The 13,426-nt window shown below is 52.0% G+C and overlaps 4 protein-coding genes across 4 annotated transcripts; 2 read left to right on the top strand and 2 right to left on the bottom strand.

Annotated features, from left to right (window-relative positions):
• The first annotated feature begins 40 nt into the window (after positions 1-40).
• On the top strand, positions 41-1,558 carry LOC131210950 (abscission/NoCut checkpoint regulator). The gene is made up of 2 exons (XM_058204278.1): positions 41-474; positions 538-1,558. Exons 1-2 carry the CDS (start codon positions 427-429, stop codon positions 1,468-1,470), a joined length of 981 nt encoding a protein of 326 aa, XP_058060261.1. The 5' UTR covers positions 41-426; the 3' UTR covers positions 1,471-1,558.
• A 6-nt stretch (positions 1,559-1,564) lies between these two features.
• Positions 1,565-3,484, bottom strand: LOC131210947 (nucleolar protein 56). The gene is made up of 2 exons (XM_058204275.1): positions 3,344-3,484; positions 1,565-3,261 (listed from the first exon to the last, which is right to left on the bottom strand). The coding sequence occupies exons 1-2, from the start codon at positions 3,344-3,346 to the stop codon at positions 1,762-1,764; spliced, it is 1,503 nt and encodes a 500-aa protein (XP_058060258.1). The 5' UTR covers positions 3,347-3,484; the 3' UTR covers positions 1,565-1,761.
• Positions 3,485-3,623: 139 nt separating this feature from the next.
• On the top strand, positions 3,624-5,124 carry LOC131210949 (protein FAM50 homolog). Its single transcript, XM_058204277.1, has 2 exons — positions 3,624-4,425; positions 4,500-5,124. Exons 1-2 carry the CDS (start codon positions 3,717-3,719, stop codon positions 4,874-4,876), a joined length of 1,086 nt encoding a protein of 361 aa, XP_058060260.1. The 5' UTR covers positions 3,624-3,716; the 3' UTR covers positions 4,877-5,124.
• On the bottom strand, positions 4,891-6,338 carry LOC131210948 (26S proteasome non-ATPase regulatory subunit 6). Its single transcript, XM_058204276.1, has one exon. It carries the CDS (start codon positions 6,194-6,196, stop codon positions 5,027-5,029), a length of 1,170 nt encoding a protein of 389 aa, XP_058060259.1. The 5' UTR covers positions 6,197-6,338; the 3' UTR covers positions 4,891-5,026.
• Between the last annotated feature and the right edge of the window lie 7,088 nt (positions 6,339-13,426).

Raw genomic sequence — 13,426 nt, 5'->3', positions numbered from 1 at the left:
AAAACAAAGCTGGCGAGCGTTCCGTTCGGAGATTGTGGACCCGCGATAAAAACCGGCAAAGCCTGAAAATCATATTTTGTACAGCGACGAAACGATACCGCAAGGGATTGCATAGTCTACTAGATGGTTGTTTGAGCCGAAACCGTTTCAGTGTTCGTCTTAGAGGCACTTTCTCTAAAAGGCACTTTTAACGAGATCCTGTGAAAACACAGAAAGGAACATTCGGTGTAATGTCTTGCATTTGATGGAATAGCGAAAACAGTAAGTGTAAAATCAAACAATAATCTCTCGGCACGTTTGTAGAGCGTAAACAGAGCAGCGAGAACATAGCTCAGAGATGACTCATCCTGTGATGGGCTTGGCATGATTACGGTATTTAGTCGTGAGCTCCGTGATTGAAACACGTCCGTGGAGAGCCTTGTCACTATGGCCTGCACCAGTTGTGCGAGATCGTTTGGATTTTTCAACAAAGAGGTACAGCACAACACACCCTTCTTGAAACATAAAAAGATAATGTTCATTCCCGTTTTTCCCTAGCACGGCTGCCCGGTTTGCAAATATTCGTTCTGCTCGGGCTGTCTAAAGCACAAACTGGTCCGTGACGGAAAAAAGCTGAGCGTTTGTTTGCGTTGTGTTAAACTGTCCTGCACCAGCGATGATGTCCCAAAATCCTCTGCCTCACCAAAAGGGGCCTTAGTTAGCCAAACAACAAGCAAGCCCAAGGAGAGCGATGCAGAACGAGCATCGGAGGGGTCATCCGAGAACGATGACCAGCTTATAAGAAGTAAACTTGCGACACTGAAAGTAAACGACAGTGAGGATCCTGGTGTGACTGACCCATCGCTGCCGTGCGCCGAGATTGGAGGAAACATTGACATCGAGCGACGGTTAGCTGCCCTGAAAGGCGTCGATTATAAGGATTACACTAATGCACCGCAGCACTTTATGGCTCCCGATCGCCGGACGGAGGAGCAAAAAGTGCAGGATTTGCTGGGACAATTTGCGAACGAGACCAAACTTGATGGCGCGCTGGACAGCCGTCGTACAGAGCAGGATGAGGAAATTATAAAACGATTGCAAGCGCTCAGAGAATTTCCTGTGGCTGGGCAGACTGCTGGTGGTACGCAGAAGAAAATTAAACCACTGCCGCAGAGCGATTCTGATTCCGATAGTTTGAAAGACGAAGAAATGGCACGCAAGCTGGCGGCAAGGTACGTTGAAGAAAGCAAACTGGACTCAAACATGCGCACAGGTGATACTCCTGACCGCACGCCTAGTTCCGGTTCCCTGCCGGAGGATCCTGACGCTCCTTTGCCGTGGTGCACAATATGCAATGAGGATGCCGTTCTTCGGTGCCGCGGGTGCGATGATGATCTTTATTGTAGGTCGTGTTACAAGGAATTTCACTACGACGAAGATCCGCAGGAGCATCGAACCGTCCCCTTTGTTAATAAAGGCAGAGTATCTTGATGTGTGTAACTTACAAGTAACTCGAACCGCCTAGAAGTCATCGTAAATCTGTTATGTCGTATTATAAAATAAAGAAACCTTAGACCTGTTCTCGTACGTTTACGTGGGTAATTTTATTCGTTAGAAGATACGAATAGCCCGAATACATGTTATGTTGAAGGATAATATTTGGAAAACAAAAGTGAAACTTGGAAATTAATTTGCAGAGTAGAAGGGCCACTGTCAACTTATGCTGTCAATGCCTTATGCCACAACTAGTCCTCAGCTACAAGCTATACCCTAGTAGAAAGCCTATGATTCTGCCTCGGTGACCTTGCTCTTCTTTTTCTTCTTCTTCTTCGGCTCGCCGTTGGCAACGTCGGCCGTCTGGTCCATATCGACAGTGGAACCGTTCAGCACCGACTCATCTGCACCGTTAGTGGCACCGTTCTGCGCACTAACGTTCGCTTCATCGTTCTTACGCTTGTTCTTCTTCTTTTTCTTCTTTGCAGCGGCCTGTTGCTCAGAGGCGACCGCAATGGCTTCCTGCATCACCTCCAGATTCTTGCGAGGCGTTTCACCAGACTCGTAAAATTTCAGTCGATCCTCGACCTGCTGCTTGAGCGCTTCACCAAACACGGTGGTCGGGTTCTCAGCGAAGCAATCGATCCGCGAAGCGATAGTGCACTTGTTTGCGAGGAAGCGTGAGATGCGCCCTTTGTTCTTTGCGTTCGCACGGCCAATGAACGTGGAATTGAACAACAGTCCATACTTTGGTGTGTTGCTTTTCGTTTTCAACGCCCGGAACAGGGCCTTCTCGGCACCCAGGATCTGTACGGTCGAAGCGGGGTACTTGGCCAGGTTCGTGAGACTGCCTGCCTTCGAGATGAGGCGTGCACCGACCTGATCACCGATCAGTGACTGCAAATTTGGAGCGACATTGTGCATCTTCGAGTGCAGGTAGCCGGCCAGTTGCTGCCGGTAGTCAGACAGGTGAACGACACGCTTGGCAAACATTTCAATGTTCAGCAAATCGATTACCGAGATGTCCATGCCCATGGACATCTTCGATGCGTCAATAACGGCTTGAGCCTTCTGCGAATCCATCACTATCTCCTCAAGCCCCTCCAGACTGTCTTGAGAGAGCGATTTACGATCCTTGATAAAGTGTGCCACTTTCGCGAACATGTAGTTGTCCGGCACAATTTTCACCAGCTCCGGGAAGTGGTACGAGTACCACTCGCGGATCCGCATCGAGAACGTATTGATGTCCTTATCGAGCTGATCGAGCAACGCGATCGACTGAATGATCATGTTATCCGAACGGTGCACATTGAACTTCACTTTGCAGCGAGAGTAGCTATGACCGAGACCGAGCTGCGCAACTGCTGCCGACTGTTCGGAAAACCCTTTCACCAAGTTCGGGAAATGGTGACGAATGCCACGCAAAATTTCCGGCACTGCACCGATATGCGAGCACTGCACGCCGAGCGCCTCGGCGATGGCCGCACCCAGCTTGGGGTCGGCAACACCGAGCGTGACCGCCGTTTTCTTCGACGATTTCGGTAGCGTTGTGTCGAGGAAAGCGGACAAATCGTCAGGCAGCAGACCTTCGGAGATGGCGTTCACGTTGTTGAGCGCGGCCACGGCCGTTTTGAACGGATGGAAACCGACCAACTTTACGATCGCATTGAAACGGGACAGGTCGAGGATTGACGCTTCTACCTGCGGCAGTAGCATGCCGATTTCTTCGAACTCCTTTACACCGAACAGTGCGTATCCTGCCGCGTGCTCATACAGCACATGCAGCGCCTATATACGGATCAAAACAATGATAAATCAGGTTGTGGATGAAGACACAAAACATTGATTTCAAACGCCGCAAGAAACCTACCATCGCTGCGCAAATTTCAAACCAAAAGTGGACACAAACAACGCTTATTTTCTTTATTTAATCGTCCAAAATTACTGCTCCATACCACCACAAGACCGGGGTGATTTTGGAACACAACACGCGAAAGCGAATGACAGCAACCGGAAGTTTACGGTCCACTGTCCTTCTGACAGTTTTAGATAAAATCCATCTGCCGGAAAAAAATTACACCAAAAAGCGTCAATTGGTTCGCCTCAAGTTTGACAGCTTCCTTCATTGTTTACGAAAACATTACAGAGAAAACACCTTCGAGAAAGAAGCTGTCTTTTTGTTGTTTGCTGGGGACCTCCAAAAGAAATAATCGTTTCACGCGAAAACCTACGCAAAGCGCAGGATGGCGTACTACAAGGGAGCCGCCTCGGAGGGTGGCCGCGCGGCCCAGCTGATGAAAAGGCGCGAGCTGGCCCAACAGGAGGTCGAGTTTCGCAAGAAGAAAATTGAAGAGGACCTGAAGGTAAGCAACATCGAACACAAATTTGCAGCCCATTACGATGCGGTGGAGCAGCAGCTCAAGAGCTCCACCATCGGGTTGGTCACCCTGGATGAGATGAAGGCCAAGCAGGAGGACATCGTGCGCGAGCGCGAGAAAAAGCTGGCCCAGAAGAAGGAAGAGAAGGACAAAGAGAAGCTTAAGGCGCTCGAGGCGAAGCTGGCGGAGAAGGATCGCCAGAAGCGACAGATACTGGCCCTTTCGTTCGATCCGGACGATGAAAACGGGGAGGACGACGACAACGACGACGACCAAGATACGGAGGATGGGAAAAGGAAACATTCGGGCGAGGACAGTGAGACCGACGAGAAAGAGGAGATACTCTCCTGGCGCGATAAGGTACCGAGTGGTACCAAGAAAATTCGCAAAAACCCCGACGTGGACACTTCGTTCCTGCCGGACCGTGAGCGCGAGGAGGGTGACAATCGGTTGCGCGAAGAGTTGCGCCAAGAGTGGGCCATGAAGCAGGCGGCACTGAAGGACCAAGAGATTACGATCACATTCAGCTACTGGGACGGTTCTGGCCATCGTAAATCGGTCGCCATGAAGAAGGGTACGAAATGGCCCCCCTCGGGATCCTATTGTTTCATCACACCTAACTACTGTTTGCTTTCTTCGCCCCGACAGGCAACTCCATCTACCAGTTTCTGCAGAAATGCCTCGAGATGCTGCGCAAGGACTTCAGCGAGCTAAAGACGGTGATGGCCGACCAGCTGATGTACGTGAAGGAGGATTTGATTCTGCCGCACCACTACACGTTCTATGATTTTATCGTAACGAAAGCGCGCGGTAAAAGTGGTCCGCTGTTCAACTTTGACGTGTTCGACGATATCCGTATGATCAGCGATGCGACGGTCGAAAAAGAGGACTCACACGCCGGTAAGGTGCTGCTGCGGTCGTGGTACGAACGTAACAAGCATATTTTCCCCGCATCCCGCTGGGAACCGTACGACCCGACGAAGGTGTACGATAAGTACACGATCAAGGATAAAAGCAAGAAGTAGAAAGACTAGAAGCATAAGTTAGACGACCCCGAATACAGCTGTAAGTGTTCCAAAACGGGGTCAGTTTATTGTGAATCTGCCAGAAAGTTGCCGGCCCAAACTAAAGTACACGCGACTGGGCAGCGAATGAAAGAAAGCAAAATTAAATATTTAAATGTTTATAACTCGGCTCAGTTTCTGCACGCGGTTCAGTAGTATGTCGCCCTGTTTGATGGTGGCCTGATACTGCCAGTTTTTGCTGTCCGGCCGATTCGTTTCCACAATGCCACCGACACGGTCCACCCGGCAGTGCAGTCGACCGGCCGAAATGAACCGCGACAGCTCGCTGTCGATGTAATCTACACTGACGCCGAACGCTTCCGCCATGTACTGCAGCGTGAGCGACCGGTAGGACTCCAGCAGCTGCGTGTACGCCGAAATGCGCATCTCGCGCACATAGTAACGGTAGTGCGGATGGAACAGGATATCATTTCGCAGCACCGTCTCGACCGTGGCGAGGTGCTTGAAGAAATCCCCGTACTGGCAGTTGTACAGCGAAAACAGATACTCCTTCACGTCCGGTGTCTGGTGCAGCACCTCCTGTATTTCCGCGCCCTTGATGACCTTATCGCGCAGTTCGTTGCGCGGCAAACTGATCATGGCCACGTACACCGTGTAGCGCACGAATGTCGAGTACTCCATCAGCTCGTAGCTCGTGAAGGTGCTCACGGTGTCGAGGAAGAAGTTGGCCGCCGCCTTAAAGTCCCGGATCGCGATGCAGTACGCACCCTGGTACACCTTCAGTCGGTTGCGCCGATCCCAGTCACCGCCCTCCTCGATCAAGTACTTGGCCTTCTCAATGTTGCGCGTGATGAGATCGTGGTCGAGGTAAAACAGTCCGATGCGAATGTTGTGAAACACAATGTCCAGCCGGTGCCCCAGCGAAACGGTTTTATCGTACGTCGTGCGGAAGGCGGAGATGGCGCGGTCTTTGTCCCCGATCCGGCACAGATACTCCGACTTGCGCAGGTTCGCCTCCCGGACCTCCATTTCGCCGAGATTCTTATCCGCGTCCTCGATGGCGGCATCGAGCTGCTCCAGCTTCTTGCGATTCGTTTCGCGCATTTCGGCCAGCAGTTTCTGGTCGACGGGCCAGGCCAGATCGTTGCACACTTCCTCGTACCACGGCGCCATATTTTCGGCCCGGATCGTCGCCAGCAGCTTCTCGGACAGCTTCTTGTCCTGCCGGAACTCGGGCAAACTGAGGAGAAACTTGACCTGCGACAGCTCCAGGTTAGGGTTTTTCTCCAAACCCTGCTCTTCGAGGTTTTCGGCAGGCATTTTAGATAGCGCTGTGCGATACTCTTGCGGCCTCTGCTAACAAACGGCACTTATCGAAACACGTACTAAGCGGCTGCGACGGGGACAATTGGAAATTGGCGAAAATAAACACGAAACAATGAACGGTCGCTGTCGATTATTCTGAGACTCACCGATTGAAGCGAGATTTTAGCAATGTCACTGGCTTGACATATCGGCTGTCATTGGCCCAAGGTGTGTATTGGCAGGGTGAGACGGTTCGTGTGCGCCCAATTTTCTAACAATGAAACTGAGCTAACAGTTGAAATGGCCGTTGCTTTAGTTCAGTTGCTGATCGAGAAATTTCGATCCTAGAAAATGCCTCGGCTACCTATAAGATGTCGAACGGCGCAGGTTATGTTCCGCCTTAATCGGCAAATGTACCACAGATATTTTCACCAGCAAACAACTTGGGTTGTACTTTAAGAATTATTTCGTCGTGTCTGACGGGTACATTTTAAGCGCAAATTCACCATGTAAAAAATCAACCATCGAACGAATCAGGATCCAAAAGTTTGGCCCAAACAGAACGAAACATACTTGGTGCAAATTGTTACACTTCAACGTCCTCGCTGATCGCCGCTTCACAAGGCGCGAGAATCGTATGCTAATTAGTAGTGCAGCCATCACAGATGATGAATGATCTAACGGAAATCTCGCTTTTTCATGAATCGTCTGAGAATGTAAAACATTCGATTACACAACGCGGATCAGCACACGGAACAAAAACAACAAAACAATACTTCCTTGTCTCGAATCTTCGGCCGGCCGATCTCAAGCATGTGTTATCACCGGGAGATTTGCAAATGCGAGAATACTAATTGTTTGCGGGCCTTAGGCGGCGACACATGTTGCGCAGGCACGCCACGCAGGCCCCCCATCGAGCAAACAAACCGCGATCGGTCACCCGATTGCCAGCCAACTCCCAAGTTTGCCAGCGCGTCCGGTTCTCCGGTTGGATTTAACGATAAACCAAACCCTTGGTGCTCCGGCACTTCAGCGAGCCGGCGTGAAACGTGTAAACACTCAAAACGCAGCGTGGCGCGTGCGATGGCGAAGGCTTTTCGCGCGAAATGACGCACCACCGGGAAAGGTGTTGGCTGCGGACCACCGTAAGATCGGTTTGCTTCGGCTTCGCGACGACCAAACATAGCCTAATTTATGCACAAATTAATGGTCTCCCCGGTGATGCTGTGATTTTGGAGAATTACTTCACACCTTGCTCCGAATTCCGCCGTTCAGCGTTCCGGCGTGTGAAAGTAACTGCAAAAAAAGCTCCCACCGGTATGTCGAAAATTGCCGACCACAAACGACTGATCCAGCATCCAGCACCCTAGATCATCGGACGATCTTCTAGTGTTTCGCCCGCCGGCCTGCTGGTGTTGGTTGCGGCGGCGCGACATTGCAACAAACGCAATCCACACGATCGAAGACCGTTTTTCGGAGCGCAGCGAAAGAGACACACAATTAAGCATAATGAGGACTACCCCAGGACCAAAGAGAGCGAGAGAGAGAGAGAGAGGGGCCTCACACACTCACGTGTGAACACTACGATCGGATCCATTCCCGAGTTCGGAGCGAGATGGAGCGACGTAACGCAACCGTTTGCCATCGCACTCTGTCGTCCCCGGGGGGCCCACAGATGGTCCTTCGGTGGCGGCGGCGACCGCGACGACGTCGATGGCTGCCTCTCGCTCCGACACGCCAACCGATGAGGTAACCGGCAGGTGGACGCAGCAACCCACCACCCCTGAGGGCCGCGGACGATGGCGGCGGCCTCAGTTTCTGTTCGCTCGTCCACCGGAGATCAGTTGCAGCGCGATCACCGACCGGGTTGGTGCACTTCTCGGGTCGTTACCAGAGCCAGCGTTACCAGCCGTGTGGAGCTCTCCTGGAGAGCGCCCGAAACAGCCCCGCGTGTGAACAACCCTTCCCCCCTCCTTGGTGTGCTTTACTACCGACCGGAGCAGCGTGTACCCGTCGCGTCGCGTCGGTTTGGTGTGGTTAGTGCCATTTTCTACTACCCCTCTCCGTCTCTCCCCTCTACGGGTTGCTCTGCGTAAATCTGTGTCACCCCGCGGGGTCTATCGCGGTCCCCGGGGAAGGTCCAGGTAGTGGTTTCCCCCGCTTTTCGGTCGATCGCATTCGGTACCCTTTCCCCCGATCACCGCAGAGGCGAAATCCGTCGTCAATCGGTGTCGGTGCCGAGCCGAGACCGATCGGCTAACGGTGACCGATTAATACGCAACTTCGGGGAGTCCAGCTGGCCACCCGGTTTTCCCCCCCCGCGGGGGCCCTCCCACAGGACAACGTAGCACGCGCGGGGGGGGGAGGGTTCAACATACCACTCTTCCCGACGGCGTCCCCGCACGGAGCGGTTCCCGGCCTCGGCCTAGTTTTGACTTTTCTCACCTACTCAACATCGCCTTCGCGATGGCATTTTTTGGCTATCGGCGCGAGGTGATTGTGACTTCTTTCTTCTTCGACACCTTGTTCCTTTCACTCACCGGCGGCGGCGGCGGCGGTGGTTTCGTTTCGTTCGACAGCCCAACTCTTGAAACGCAATCGAGAAGATCTTGGCCGTCCTCGTCTCGTTGCGCGTTAAAATCGCCGCGTAAAAATAGCGTTTGGAAGGATGCGCAAAAAAAACGGAACGAAAATAAACAACAACAAACCCACCCAGAAGGTTCGGTGACCGTGAATGGACGTGCGAAAACGGCCGATGGTTGGCGTGTGGCAAAACAGAACCGTGCGCTCAGCTTTGCGCAACCGCAGCGCTTGCGACGGCAACGTGGAGCTTGCGCGGCAGCAGCAGCGAAACGGGGGGACAAGTGAAAAGAAAGGAAAAGCGAACCGCGAACGCAAAACGGGGAGGCCGAAGACGGGGGGACAAACAAAAGTGAATCTTTTGGCACACGCGGCCATTGATGCTGCTGCGACTGCGAGTTTCTGTGTTCTCACATCCATGTTGCTCGCCGTTTCTGCGCCAACTTGTCAACGCTGGCCGCTGGTGTTGTTGTGTCAGTTGTTGCATTGTTGTTGTGTGGCATCTGGCTTTTCCTTCTCTCTCTCTCTCTCTCTCTCTCTCCTCGGTTAATTGGTTTATCGCTTTCCGAGTGCGGTGTAATGTTGCATTGTGTGTCGCATTTTTGCTTCTTCGTCTGTTGTCGTTTTGATTTAATCTTAATTTTAATGCTGCTTTCGAAATGCGGTTTCTTGGGACCGGCTGACCGATTGTCTTGGCCGTCTTCACTCCACTTCTGTCTCCACACATCATCATCATCATCGCTCGCACACCGATCCGAAGGAGGCCACCGGTTGGTGGCGCACGCGCATAATGCTTTCCTTTTCGCCGCGCCGAGAGATGAGCGCGTTACATAAGGGAATATTGTCTAATTTTTCCCGGCGCCGACTGAAGCAATCCCGACGAATCGGGCGGCCGCCCGCCCGCCCGCTGATAGTGGGCCTTTTTGGTCGCGAAGTGATTTTTGCAACCTGTGGCGGCGGGTTCGCCTCCACCTGTTGACCGACTTCTGAAGCGCAGTCGTCGGTCGCCGGGATCGGCCTGCGCTCTGTGCTCTGTGCTGGGTGTGTGCCTGTGTTGGTTCGTTTCCTACCGAAAGTGAAGGTGATCGCGACGAAAGGAACAAAACCGGCCATCGACGGGCGGGAAAGAAAGACACCGGACAGGCAGCTCGGACGAATGTGGTTCGCGGTTCGAAACACAAGTGCCCCCCGGGAAAGCGCGATCTGTTTCGCTCCGTGCGGAGTGGAGGACGCTGCGGAGTGAGTGAGTGCCGTCGTCAACGCCGTCAAAGTCCCGGGCCTGGCCGCTGAGCGGGTCGCGGGTCGCGCGTTAAACTTGAACTACTTTCGTGTGCCGTGTCCCGGTTCATGGCGGCCGTGCGCGCTCGTGTGGCGCGCTGCGGATCTCGCAGCGGATTATCGAAAACAACGGCGTGCCCACTCGACGCACTTGACTGAGCGTATTTGTTTTGCAATACTCGGTGGTGTTTGCGTAAAGGAGAGTGTGTGCGTTTGTTTGTGTCCGAATATTGAGTGTGGTGTGTGTTCAAAATTATAAAATTAACCCAGTTAACGCAGGGGGGGAAAAAAAACGAAATGAAAACAATACTCGTTAGTGTGCAAAACTATGCTTAAATAATCGATCACTCTTCCAGTGGCGAGGAATAAAAAGAGCCGAGTGGATTGAACTTGAAATTCGAAAGGGTTCGTCGCCTGCTCGGCGCGGGCCGCGGAGTCTTTCGTTCGCTTTTGCACCCCACCGAAGCGGCGTCGTTAGAGTACTAATGAGACATCGGTGCTGCGGAGGTTAAATGTACTGGGAAGCACAAAAAAAACCACGAAATATGGCAAATCAGATTCACGTACGCTTGCAGCTAATGACGGAAGGAGCCGGCGCACTGAGCTGCCGGCGTGGACCGCGGGTCGGTTGAGCGATTTCTTTCGACTTTCTTATTCTTGGCAAACCCGATGGCCTTGCGGGCACCGGTGATGCAACAGTGTGGCGGTGGCGGTGGCCAACTGAAATGTTATGACAGCGTGTACGCAGCTCTCCGTGGCAGGCGGCGGGGCGCGTTCAAGGCAGAGGCGCAGATTGCAAGCGTGCCCCCACGATCGCCGTCGGTCACCGACTCACTCGCGCTCACTCCCTACCCCCCTCGCTCTCTCTCTCTCTCTCTGTCTCCGGGCTGGGTTTCTCTTTCGCACGTTCGCCATGCTTAATGTCGCCAGCAGCAGCTGCCGCGACATTGCGCCGCGCCGACCGACGACGACGATCGCGGAATAATGTACCGCTGAAGGCTTGGCCACGAAGCGTGGTCAAGCGTGCGGTGCTGGATTGAGTGTTTTTGGGGCAGGCTGGCAGGCTGGCATGATCGACGGGGCGTGGAAAATTCTCATCAAAATCACGACGCATCATCGCATAATTTACTTCGGCAGCCCCGATAGCCAGCGGAACCAGCGGAGAACAATTAGTCGGAAGCTCGGATTACCTGCTGTTGTTTCAACGTCCGTTTAACGCACTTACAAACCGTCAGCGAGTGGTTATCTACATACGGCTGAACAGATTAACCACTTATTCTGCTGTTTGCGCATGGCGGCCAATTTGGCTACCCGCACTAATTGTGTTTGCAAACAACGTGCCCTTTTTGGTCCGTTTAGACCATCACATTAAAATAATGCACTCATTTAGAGTTAAATCTATTTTTAAAAGGTGGCCCACCAAAGGGGTTCGAAAAGGGACTCCAGTAGTGTTACCATGGCCAAGAAATGCGTCGAAAGGCGTTGCTGAGGCAACCGCGTCGACGATCATGCGACGATCGCCGCCAATCGCGGATGCTGTAGGGCAAACAGGACCGGTTTTGGGCCCGGTGCGGGGCTAGCTGCTGCCTGGAAACCCGAAACCAGCCGCCCATCACCGAGGCGGATGTCAGTGATCTTGAAAGGCTTGTTCAACCATTCCGGGGCGTCTCTCTCTCTTGTTTTGTGCGGCACCCGACGGGCCGAGGGGTACGCTGGTCTAACCAGGCCACCGGGTGGCCAGAAGTGTGTCACCATGTAACAGGGCCGGGAATGGTCACCACAAACACCACGCTCCCCCCCCCCTGCCCGGGGGGTTTCGTTTTCTGTTACGCCATCGGGGTGGGAAACGGATTGAATGAATCGCAGCCGGAGTGTGAATTGATATCGCAAGCAATGGCAGCCGGGACACGGGTTGCGTCTACGATGGAAACCGCCAGAATAGAATCGACCAGTTACTGAGCCCCGGTGATCGAAAATTGTGATAACGTGCGTAGTGCATTCAAAATTATCGTCCGAATTCATCTCCTATTTGTGAGTGCAATTAGCGGACCAGACACATGACTGACCCTCTACGCGTAATCGTTTTCTGATGAACCGCCACCGTAGCCTGGGCGTAGCGTAGCATTTTTCTATAATTATAAACAACCACCCGGGAATCGATTTTAAATTATCTAATACGTATGCCGCAGTCCATTATTTCCACGAAGCAGTAAGCCGGCTTGAAGCAAAGGACATCGGCACCATGCGATTTACATATTTGTCTGGCGAAAATGGTCTGTTCTTTACCACAATACGAAAAGTTGTATCACCATTCTCGAGCAGCGGGGCGTCTCGACTCTGCGGAGCTGCGTGGCACCTGCTGGTGGTCGAACCATGTTCATACATTATTCATGGGCCCTGCCTGATTACATAAACTTCGTAAGGAAGTTCACAGTCACACGCTAGAATAGGGCGTCCCAATAAAGATTCGATCATCCGAGGGGAGCCACCAAAGGAGTGCGATAATACGTCATTAAAAGACGGTTTGTTGCCAGCTCGCCGTTAATGGCAAGGTTTAGCGAGAAGTCGACCTTTCCATAAACCATAGTTTTAAATTTCACCGTAGCCCGTATTTTCTGTGAAAAAAGAGTTCTGCTTTTATTTAATTTCGAGTTTATTTTTGAAATAGATATTGTATTATCTTGGGGATGTTTCATCGCATTAGATGGTACTATTAATTGAGCTGTTGTGAGCAAACTTGTTAGACCTAACAGTTTCGACAATTGAATCCAAAAAATGGTGTTTAGAAAACAGACTTAGAAACGGATAATTTCGGGAACTTCTTTGGCAAACTGAATGTCGATACAAACACAACAAACCATCATGGTTATTTCGAACGTATTTTCACATATCAAAAGTAACTGGCGCCCGATGAAGGATATCATTGGACGTTAATGGTACACCAAACCTTTCATCGATCAAACTTTCGGCAGCTGCATCGATCAAATCTTCGATAAAAGATTTAAGGTTAGGTGTAATGAACGTTCGTTTCCCAAAACTCCATTCCGCCTTAACGAAGTTGACGGGGTCGGTCGGCAATAAGCAATAAAAACCGATAAATCAAACACAACACAAATGTAGAGCCCTCGAACCTTCCAATGTAACCTTCGAATAGAGCAGCCCAGTCATCAAATGTGTCACATCGAACAAACGAGCCTAGAGAAAGCCGACGGAGGCCACCGGTGACAACTTAGACACAACGAAAGACTGGTAAAGGGTCGAATTGGGTGTGTGGATTTGCGGATGGCCAAGTATCGATGAGGGACATTCGAACGGACCCCGAGAACCGATTGGAGCATCATAAAGTCAATTGCACGAAATTGGCCCCAAACGGCCGTAGGCTCGTTA

Source organism: Anopheles bellator, chromosome 2, assembly GCF_943735745.2.
Source record: "Anopheles bellator chromosome 2, idAnoBellAS_SP24_06.2, whole genome shotgun sequence".
Lineage (NCBI taxonomy): Eukaryota > Metazoa > Arthropoda > Insecta > Diptera > Culicidae > Anopheles > Anopheles bellator.
The sequence above is the reverse complement of the archived record's forward strand: the minus strand, read 5'-3'. Positions and strand labels throughout refer to the sequence as shown.